The 11216-nt window shown below is 46.7% G+C and overlaps 1 protein-coding gene across 1 annotated transcript; it reads right to left on the bottom strand.

Moving 5' to 3' along the window:
- Window positions 1-1487: 1487 nt before the first annotated feature.
- PRF1 (perforin 1) lies at window positions 1488-6323 on the bottom strand. The gene is made up of 3 exons (XM_006915546.2): window positions 6217-6323; window positions 4250-4792; window positions 1488-3087 (listed from the first exon to the last, which is right to left on the bottom strand). The coding sequence occupies exons 2-3, from the start codon at window positions 4786-4788 to the stop codon at window positions 1959-1961; spliced, it is 1668 nt and encodes a 555-aa protein (XP_006915608.1). The 5' UTR covers window positions 4789-4792; window positions 6217-6323; the 3' UTR covers window positions 1488-1958.
- Window positions 6324-11216: the final 4893 nt, after the last annotated feature.

Below are 11216 nucleotides of genomic sequence, written 5' to 3'. Positions count from 1 at the left end.
AACGAGAGCGAGCCGTTCCTTCTCCCTGGCCGTATCCCACCTTTCTCCCCAAGAGCCCACCTTTCTGAGTCCTATTGGCCTCTCCAAAGCGGTGCTCAGACTGGAGGGCCTACGACTCAAAGAGACCTGGCTCTGCCAGTAACCTCTGTAACCACAGTTAAATCTCTTCTTCTGGGCCTCACTTTCCCTATAGGTAAAATCAAAAGCGTTAACCAGATGTCCTTTCAGGACCCCTTCCATAGCACTGACCTTCTAGAAAGGCTCATTGCCCCCTTCCAAACAGTCCTGAGAAGGGGGTGAAACAAAGATTGTCCTTTTGGGGAAACCAAGGCCCTAGGAGCAGAGGGCCTTCCTGGAGGTCACTGACCATGTGGGTACTCGATCGAGACTCCCATTTTTGTCAGAGCTGTCCCCTGAGCCAAGCCTGCCCTCTCCCCGCTTTCCCCCGCCTGTGTAGCCTCCACCCATGTTTATTTTAAATTAGTGCGGTAGCCAGTGTGAAGTTTCAAGATTTCTCTTTTGTTCTTGTTTGTGTGTGTGGCTGTGAACGGAAACAGGTAAGAATGGTGGTTTCAAGCAGGTTTTTAGAACTCACCGGTCCCTAAGAGAGTCAGGGTCAGTGTAATACCACTTTGGGGCTTTTGAGCCTAAGGGTCCACATAAACCTCAAGGGACTTAATTTGTAGAGAGTTTCAAAGAGAATCAGGAGGGATGTGCTGGTAACTCTAAGCTCCTCTGACCACAGCCGTGCCGACAAAACCCACCACATCTAAGAGGCCACCCTGAATCTTGCCATCCACCCCATGGGACTGTTTTGAGGTCTATGTTGCAGGCACATGGAACAAAGACCATTTCATTTTATATCAGACCCTGAGGCTCTGGCGTTTACTGTATGCCAAGGCCAGGAGGCCCTCAGACACCACCTGTTGGAACCACTGCTCTCTTTCCTCAGATTGTGGGACGGGGGAGAGCTGCTCAGCCTGTCAGATAGGTTCTGTTGAAGTTAGAGTTTCCAAACTGATTGCTCCAGATTATGGTCTGCATTTTTGCCTTGTACCATGTTTTCCCACATTGGTTTATTTTTACAAGGTGAAACAAATTGCCAACAATTAGGAATCAAATTGGGATTTCTGGTTACGTTAAGAATTTAGAAGACTTGGCAACACTGGGCTTACACTCTTGAGAATGTCTGGCCGGTGCAGAGCTGCAGCCCCCTCTAGATAAGACACGTGCCCTTCGGTTCACCACGGTCCTCACCATTCCTTATTGTCTCCCGGCTTGGAGCTGAATGTCCATTGCCATTTATCACCGAGTTTATGCTGCTGATTCTCAAATTCGAGAGTTCTGAGGAAAATAAAATATTTCGGGTCCCTACATTTCCAACAAAAGTGGAAAAAAAGTTTATTAATATTTCCTGCCTGTCCCTGGGTTGAACCGCCTGACCCGTTGCGTAGCGTTGCTAGAGTCGAAGTTTTGTCCCCATCCTCTCCTCTGCCACAACTACCACCATCACGATTGCCATCACATCACATTTATTGGTCCTCTATCTGGTTGTATACACAACAAGACAGGTCAAGATATCTCTTAGTTTGTCTGGAAGACAAAGCTTGGTGGGCAAAGAAGACAGCGCAAACAGAGCAGCTGGGAGTTAGGTCTAATAAAATGAAGAATTCACCACGCTAGAAAAGGCTGCAAGGGAAAGTCTTGAATGACACCAAGCAGCCTGGTGTCATTAGCCTGTTGGCCTAAGCTTAATTTCTGGGCTTGAGAATATCTGAGAGCCGAGGCAGTTTGGACAGGAAGGCTCAGGGCTGGCCTATAAATTCAACCACCTCACTGAGATGAAAAGCCTCAGTTTCCCATCAGTCTAATGGGGATATGAAGACAGACGGGCCCTGGTCCACGCTGTGAGAACCCCTTCAGTCTGAGCATACTGGTCCTCGCAAGACCCACTGTTCTCACCACACTGCTCCACTCCGGTTTCCCGGAGGCTCCCCCAGAAGCCCTTGGGGGGCGTACTGCAGGCAGGCTTTCCCTGTCAGATGAGGCAAGCATTTGGCACGGTAGGAGAATCTCAGGTGACCGTGATTCAGGTTACACTCCACATTTTGTAAGCCAGACTGTGGAGTCCGGTCACAGGTGCCGAGGAGGTCATCGTCCCAGCCATTGTCTGCGTCCCAGACCTGCACCCTCAGGGGCCCCCCTGTGGCCAGGAGCACGTCCCCGAAGTCCAGCGTTGTCACCCACCGGGGGTGGTTGTTATTCCACACTGTGCCCGTCCTCCGTTCCTGGCCTCCAAAGAAGACCTTCACATAGGCGTCTGTGGCAGTGAATATGTCTCCCCACAGACCACTGGCCTGGAAGTTCATAACCTCCAGCTCGGCCAAGCCCCTCTTCCGGGGACAGCAGTCCTTGTCGGTGGCCCCTGAGCCATGGCACACACACTGGCAGGGGTCGTGGGGGCTCTTCTGCTGCCCTGGAGGGCAGGGCCGGCTGCAGTCCCTCCAGCGTGCCCTGCGCATCACATACTTGCTCACGGCTTGCCTCAGTGCCTCCCGCCGTGGGTCCTGGCTCTCCAAGAGCACATGCAGAGGCTCTAGAGTGTAGTCCACTAGGCTGGGGCTGTCCTGCAGCGAGGCCACCCAGGCTGAGAACTGCTCAGGCCCAGCGTGGTTCCCGAACAACAGGTCATGCACGGAGGTGTGGTGACCGCCTACTACTTCGGAGTAGCGTTCCCGGTAGGCCTGGTGGAAGGAGTCTGTCATCTTGAGCTGCTTCTTCTTCTCCTCACAGGCCTTGATTTTCGATGAGGAGCTGGCAAGGCCACCTATGCTGACCTCAGCCTCGACGGCCAGGCAGTCTCCCACCTCGTCAGCTGTGAGCCCTTCCAGGGCCATCTCGCAGGTACGCAGGGCGGTAAGGGCCGAGATCTGGCCGCCCAGTTCCATGGAGCGGATGAAATGGGTACCATAATTGGAGATGAGCCTGAAGTAGTCAGACTCTGTGGAGGTGTTGAAGTCGGGGGGCAGGGCCCTGACAGCCTTCTTGAAATTGGGGTGGAGTGGGGGAGAGTGTACCAGGTGAAAACTGTGGGGAGAGGAAGACATCAGGTGGGCCCGGCAATGGGTAGTCTTTCCTGCATTCCATAACTCCTTCAACATTGCTCAAGGTTGCATGTAATCGGCAGAACTAGGGTGTGAACCCAGGAAACCCACTCTGTCTGCAGCCCCTCAGTGACCTACCTATTTTGTATAGGGATTTTCACTTTTCCTTTTCATTCTTTAAAAATTTATTTTAGGCGAGGCAACCCTTGTTTGACCTCACAGATTGCAAGGAACTTGTCAGCTTAAAATCCCTTAATTTTTTTATTTTTTACACCTACAGCACCTGGTCTTCCTAGGTGGTCTCCCATCCAAGTACTAACCAGGCCTGACCTTGCTTAGCTTTCGAGATCAGAGGGGGCTTGTTCACGGTGGCAAGGCCGTAGTCACTTTTCCTTTTCAAAATAAGTTTTTCTTTCATTCATTTTATTTATTTATTTATTTATTTATTTATTTATTTATTTATTTATTTATTTATAAAGGAAATGATACCACACTGATGGTATTCTAGCATTAGGACCTAGCCCTGTGGCCTTGGTCTGTTTGTCCCCTGGATTGGGCCCAGTATGGCTGGGCTCCAGACAGCTCTGGCCACAGAGGCAGGAGAAGCCCTGTCTCACCGCGGGGGAAACTTGGCCTCCTGGTGTGAGGAATCGGGACAGGTGACTCTGGGCTGCTCCTGGAGACCATTCATTGCTCAGGTGTGGGACCTAGAGCCCTGAGGGCTGGCGGTGTGACCGCTCTTGCTTAGCACTGTAGCCCTAATTCCCAGCACAGTGCCTGACAGGGCAGGAATGAATAGTGGATGAAGGAGGCCCAGGGATGGGGGGACGTAACCAGATCTCCTGCCCACAGGTGACTGGCAGTGCCCAGGAAAGAGGGGGTTGGGTGCTCAGTAGGGCTGAAGGTACCGTGTTGGGGCTCTCAGCACAGCTTTCTTGCTTCCCTTCAACCTGTTCCCTCCCCAGGGTTCTTCCAGATCAGGGCCACAGGGCACTGGACCACCTGGTGTGTGAGAACCAGGACTGTGGTTTCCCCCTGGCGGAAGCAGCCTCTGCATCCCCATCCTGCCATTCTAGGGATCCGAGACCACCCTGAATTCAAGTCCCATTTTTGGAGACCTCTCCACCTCCACCCCCAGCACTCACCTATAGAAGCGACACTCCACCAAGTCAGTGCTGAAGCTGTACTGGTCCTGGTGGGTTTTCTGGGCGGCGAAATCTGCCGCCTTGGAATGCGAGCCTGCCACTGCCACGCGAGCACTGCTGCTGGGCTTGGGATTTACCTCCAGCCCCACCTGCCAGTCGTTGCGGATGCTGCCGGCCGCATTCTTAGCCACGGCTTCTGTGGAGCTGAGCTTGGCTCTGACCACATGGCGCTGGCAGCCTGAGCCCTGGGCCCGCCAGTCGGTAAGTGCCAGGGGCAGGCGTTGGAGGGCGCCCCGCTGCAGGGCGTTGTGGCAGAGGGTGCAGGTGCCATCGGGCCGCAGAAAGTGCTGTGTGTCCACCGGGAAGGAGCCTGAGCGCTGGAGGCTGGTCACATCCACGCCCTCCCCCGCCAGCCATGAGCCAGGCACGAACTTGCGAACACGTCGGCACTCAGAGCGGGCGGCAGTGCGGCAGGGGGCAGGGACGGGCGTGGGCAGCAGCAGCAAGAGGATGCCCAAGAGGAGCACACAGGTAGCCATGTTGCTGCGGAGACAAGGAGGCGTTTGGGATCGTGAAGGCTGGGGGCAGAGGCGTGGAGGATGGCTGACCCCTTCCCCCAGAGGTGGATAACAAAACACTATAGAATGGGAAAGGAATGGGATATCCATTAGGTCATTGAATGTCAGAGCTGGAATGGCCTTTACAAACCTGGTCTCCCCAACCTCCGCAAAAAACACATCGTATAGCTGTGCCTAGAGTGGGGAAGTGACTTGCCCAACAATTACACAGCCAGAAAAAGCCCACTGCTAGGATTTCACTATTTAAGGCCTAATGGAGATCCAGATTGATGGTTCCATCCCCAGACCATAGTGGCTGCTGGTGAGGAGGAGGCTCTGTGCACAGAGGAGGGGACTGTAGCAGATTTGGGGAGGTACCTGGGGCCTCTGGAGAAGACTGGATTCTGGAGAAGTGCCATTTTGGGCCTCAGAACAAGTCGTGCTTTCCCCTCCCCACCTCTCCCGTTCTCTCTCTTTCCTAAGTGAAGTTGTACATCCTCTTCATTCTCCCCATTTGCCCGTTGGGGCCCTCTTTCTGAGCTTCATGGGAGAACATCAGCTTAAATTCTAGAATAAAAGCTGTCCATTATGCTTACACCCTTAGATCCTGTATGGGGAGGGGCCTTTAAGCTTGCTCTCTAGATCTCCTCCTGATGCTAAGTTTCCTCTTCGGCTTTCCCTGCCATTCTGTGTGGAATTCCGCGGTCATGACGCAAACTATTGCCCACTATTAGACGATTAGCTAGAAGTTTCTTCTTCATTTTGAGGTGGCTGTGGAGTCTCACCTGGCCTGCGTATGATCTGGAATAACCTCTCCGCTACCCAAACTGAGCTCCTCAGAGCCTTTCCCTCCAACACTGGCCAGTTCCTCTGAGACACGGGGGATTATGGATAGAAGGAACTTCCCCTGCATTCTAGCTGGAGCCCTCTGTGCCCTACCAAAAGGAGTGACTTGAATGGTGGATTTCCATGCAACATGGCAGGCCCCAGGGAGGTGAATAGGAGAAAGAGAATCTTCAAAGGCTCCCAGATTACCCCACTTAAGAAGCCAGCACAGTTCATATCCTTAATCCAAGGAACTCAGTCTCCGTCTTGGCCCTCATCCCGTTATCTTCCTGGAAGCCTGTTTCCAGTCTTCTTAAAAGCTTTCACTGTCAGCATTTGAAGGGGCCTTAGAGCTACGTATTCTAACCTCTTCCTTTTGTATATAAGGAAACCGAGGCCCAGAGTAAACAAGAGGCAGCCCAGAGGGTTAGTGACAGCACAGTCTGGAACCCAAGTCTCTTGTCTTACAGGTCATAGCACTTCCTGCTCCATCAGGCACTTCCTCCAAAGAAGCAGCCCCACTGCTATGCCACTCCGTCCCCACCCAGGGACCCCGGCCTCCCGGACTCCCTGCTTCCTCCATACCTGGAGTCCTATGTTGAGATACTCCTTCACGGATACCTCTCTCCCGACACGAGGCTCCTGAAGTGGTGGTGTCTGTTCTCCAGTCAGGGTTACCACACAGCTTGACACTAGGCCACCGTTCGCATCACTGCTACTTCCTGCCCTGCCCCCCTAACTGTGGTCACAGGTCCCCTCTCTCTCCCCGCCCTCACCAGCACCTACCCTGTCCTCACCTCCTCATCCGGCCCTGCTGACAGCCCTCAGGAAGCAAGCTCTGAGGGCCATCGGCTCATCCTCCAAGCAGAGCAACCTGGAGCGCCGGGGCACGGGGCCTGGGGCAAACAGTGAGGCTTAGCATGGAGCAAACACAGGGGCCTGAGGATTTGAAGATTCAACTCTGGTGTTGATGAACAGGCCAGCATTTGATGAACAGGTGATTTCCCTGTTTCTGACCCACGATATCCTATGTGTGAGACATAAGAGGCAGTACAAAGTAGGAGCTCACAGCCTGGGCTTGGGAGCTGGGCTGCCCGGGCTTGGGCTAGCTTGGTTGTGTTCTAGCTATATGGCCTTGCAAACTTCTATAGCCTCTCTGTGCCTCAGTTTCCTCAACTAAAAATAGGGATAACAATAATTTAGACCCCATAGCTCATGAAAATTTGGGGAGTTACTTCGTGTGAAGTGCTTAGAACAGTGCCTGGCCCTCAGCCAGCATTAATACACATGACCATTCCTTCTTCCCTGAGCAATGAGGTGGGGTGGGGTGGGAATAAGCATTGTTTAAACTCCCCTGTCCACTTTCTGCCCACACCTATATCCCAGCCCAAGCTCTGAGCCCCAAACACACACCCCAGGATAAGGTCTCCTGCTCCTCACTTTGTAAGGAGAACCAGTGGCCATGCTGGTCCCCAGCCCTGGCCCGTGTTTGTAGTCACAGGGTGGGTGGGCAGCTGTGGGACCCTGCTGGAAAAGAGAGCTGGGTGGGACCATAGGCTCCGGGTCTTCTTCACCCATCATCCTATCTGAGATCAGAGTAGGTGATGTTTCCAGGGGTTGATTGACTCACAGGGCAACTTCTAAGGGGCAAAATCACACTGGCCAGAGGTGGAGACATCTAGGTAAGTGGGGAACTGTTCTCATGTTTTCACGCTCCTACTGCGTAGGTTACGGGAACAAATAGCCACAGACCCTGGACCACGTGTGACACCATAAGATGGCTCATCTCTTGAGTTCATGTCCCCTCCTGTGTCCCCTGTTCTTATGGGAAGAGGGGCTTACCCTGCCTTCTTGGAACTGACCCCATCTCCTCCCCACATCCTTCCCCAGAAATTGCAGCCTCCTGACCCCTTTCTAGTCCTGCCCATGGCCTGACTCAGATGCCCAGGCTATGGGGAGTTTAGTTCTGACTGTGCTCAGAAGGTCAGTTTGAGGGACGTGGAAACTCTGCAAAAAATCTGTAGGAAGAGAAAGGTGAGGTAGGGGGAACAGGTTCTAATCCCAGCTTCACTGGGAACTTGCTGCGTGACTGTTGGCAGTAGAGTTTCAACCCTTATTTAAGTGAGTTTCTTCATCTATAAAATCAAAAAAGGACTTTAGGATTTTTAAGAATCCTTAGATTCTTAATGATGAAAAGTACATTTAGCAGGTTTTGCTAGTAGATGAAGTGGCTAGTACCCTTCAGAAGATGCTGGTGGGGGGCAGTCCATTAAAGAGCAGTGAAGACATTGAGTTTTACAACTGCTATTTTTGGCCTACATAACCGATGACAGCTGTCCTCTCCAGTTGAAACTTAGCACTTGAAATGTGCTTGAAGCACAGTTTTTCCTCAGGTACATAAGTTTCAAATGCCAGATACCGCATATATGGTTTATTATGAACAACTTTGTTGAAATATAATTCACATACCATACAATTCATGCATTTAAAGTGTACAATTCAATGGTTTTTAGTATATTCAGAGTTGTGTACCCATAACCACAATCAATTATAGAACATTTTCGTCACCCACCAAAGAAACCCTGAACCCATTAGCAGTCTTGCTCATTTTCCCCAGCATTAATTTACTTTCTGCCTCTATGGTTTTTCCTATTTTGGACATTTCATAGAATCATATAAGATGTGACCTTTCGTGTCTGGCTTATGTCACATAACAATATTTTCAAGGTTCATTCACGTTGTAGCAAGTATCAGTACTTCATTCCTTTTCATGACTAAATAATATTCCATTGTATGGATGCCCCACATTTTGTTTATCTATTTATCAGTTGATGTATATTTCAGTTGTTTTCACTTTCTGGCTATTAAGAATAATGCTGCTATGAACATTTGTGTACAAGTTTTGCGTGGATGTATGTTATCATTTCTCTTGGGTATACACACAAGAGTGGAATCGCTGGATCACATGGTAACATTTTTAGGAACCACTTTCTTATGTGGCTGTACCATTTTACATTTCTACCAGCAGTGTATGAGGGTTCCAGTTTTCCCATATCCTTGATATTATCTGGCTTTTTGATTATAGCCATTCTTGTGTGTGTGAAGTGGTATCTCATTGTGGTTTTGATTTGGATTTCCCCAATGTCTAATGATATTAAGCATCTTTTCATTTGTTTATTGGTGGTTGTATATCTTTTTTGGAGAAATTTTTATTCAAGTTCTTTGCCCATTTTTTTTTGAAGTGTGTTGTCTTTTTATTGTTGATTTATAATAGTTCTTCGTGCATTTTAAATTCTAGACTCCTATCAGATATATGATTGCAAATATTTTCTCTTATTCTGTAAGTTGTCTTTCACTCTCTTGATGGTATCCTTTTAAGCACAAATTTTTTTTATATTGATGAACTCTGATTTATCCATTTTTTTCTTTTGTCATTTTTACTTTTAATATCATATCTAAGAAGTCTTTACCTAACCTAAGGTCATGAAGTTTTCCTCCTATAATTTCTTCTAAGAGTTTTATAGCTTTAGCTCCTACATTTAGATTTATGATCCATTTGAAGTTTATTTTTGCATATGGAAAGATGTCCAAGTTAATTCTTTTGCATGTGAATGTGGTTACAAAATATTTACTCTTGACCGAAAAGTTCCATGAATACCCTACATAGAATATATGAGGACAATACTGATCCTGATTGCATCTACTTATATACTCTATGCCCGCTACATAAACGACAGGAACTGTAGTCAAAGAGGTCCTTCAACAAAACAAATGTTTATATAATAATTATTGTACATATTTTAGAGATCCAAAATGCAGTCACGGTTGTTCCATTCATCCTATGATCATTCTTTATTCCCTATTCTTTGCAGATTTGTGAGACTTTGGGGTTCTTCACTGCTCAAATGTTTTACCCAGAGTTACGTTTGAGTTTTCATCTTCAGTCTCATGAAATGAGTTGAAAGATTTTTCCTCTTATTTTATTCTGCGGCAGTTTGTGGAAGGTTGGCACTCATTTTTTGTAGTTGGGTAGATTTTTAACTGCTTACTCCATGTCTCCAATAGTTATAGCTCTATTCAAGTTTTCTGGCTTTATGCTGGTATCAGTTTTTGGCAAGTTACATTTTTCTAGGAAATCTTTCAGTCTGTCTAAAATTTCACACATGTGGGTATGATGTTATTTACAACAGTCTCTCTCTTTCTCTTAAAAAAATCTTTCTGAATTGGTAGTGATATCCCTTTTTTAATTACGGATTTTTAAATTGTGGTTTTCTCTTTTTTTTCTAGATCAGTCTTGTTAAAGAGTTTTGTATGTTTTATTAAATTCCTCAAAGAACACGCTTTTGGCTTTATTGATCTTCTCTATTGTATCACTATTTTTCATTTTATTAATTTCATTCTTATCTTTTCATGTCCTTCTCTTTTCCTATATTCTTTGGGCTTCTTTTATGGTTCTTTTTCTAACTTCTTGAGTTGAATCCTTTGGCCATTAATTTTCAGTCAGTCTTCTTTCTTATTTTAAAAATTGTACCTTTTGACTCCCTTCACCCATTTCACCCATCCCCTCGATACCATTTCTGGCAATCACCAATCTGTTCTCTTTATCTATGAGCTTGATTTTTTCTGTTTGTTTGTTTTAAGATTCCACATATAAGTAAAACCACATAGTATTTGTCTTTCTCTGTCTGACTTACTTCACTTAGCATAATGCCCTCAAGATTCATCCACTTTGTCATGGCAAGATTTCCTTTTTTATGGCTGAAAAATATTCCTGTGTGTGTGTGTGTATGTGTGTGTGTTGCATTGTCTGTATTTATTCATTCATTGGTGGACACTTAGGTTGTTTCCATATCTTGACTGTTATAAATAATGCTGCAGTGAACATATCTGCATATATATTTTTGAGTTAGTATTTTTATTTTTTTTCAATAAATACCCAGAAGTAGAATAGCTAGATCAGTCTTTCTTCTTTTTCAATATACGTATTTAAGGCTGTACATTTCTCTAAGAATATCTTAAACTGCATCTCTAAAGCTTTGGTATAAAGTATTTTCATTATTGCTTAGTTTCATAATATTTTATAAATTTCCTTATGATTTTTCTTTGACCTGTGAGTTATTTTTTTTAAAGTATGCTTTTTACATTTTCAAGAGAATGGAATTTTAAATACTCTCTGTTCGTTATGGATTTCTAACATAGTTGCACTGTAGTCAGAACATGTTGTCTGTATGACAACCATGCTTTGATGTACGCTGAAATTTTCTCTATGGTCTACTAAATGTTTATTTCGTAAATGTTCCTGTGTACTTGAGAAGAATAGCTAATTTGCTAAATTTTAGGTGTGGGGTTTTATGGTGAAATATATGATCTCTTGATATACTAATTATTGAGAGAATCTCCCATTGTGAGGAAAGATTGTTCAAAATCTATAGATTTCTTCCTATAGCTAGAATTCTGTCAACTTTTGTATATGTTTTGAGGCTGTTTTATTAAACGAGTTTAATCTTGCATTGTCTTCCTGGTGAATTGAACTCTTTATGTAGTAACCCTTTTAATCTAAAATAATGCAATTTTGTCTCATATTT

This window comes from Pteropus alecto, unplaced genomic scaffold (assembly GCF_000325575.1).
Source record: "Pteropus alecto unplaced genomic scaffold, ASM32557v1 scaffold155, whole genome shotgun sequence".
NCBI lineage: Eukaryota > Metazoa > Chordata > Mammalia > Chiroptera > Pteropodidae > Pteropus > Pteropus alecto.
Note: the sequence above shows the minus strand (reverse complement) of the source record. Positions and strands in the feature narration are given on the sequence as shown.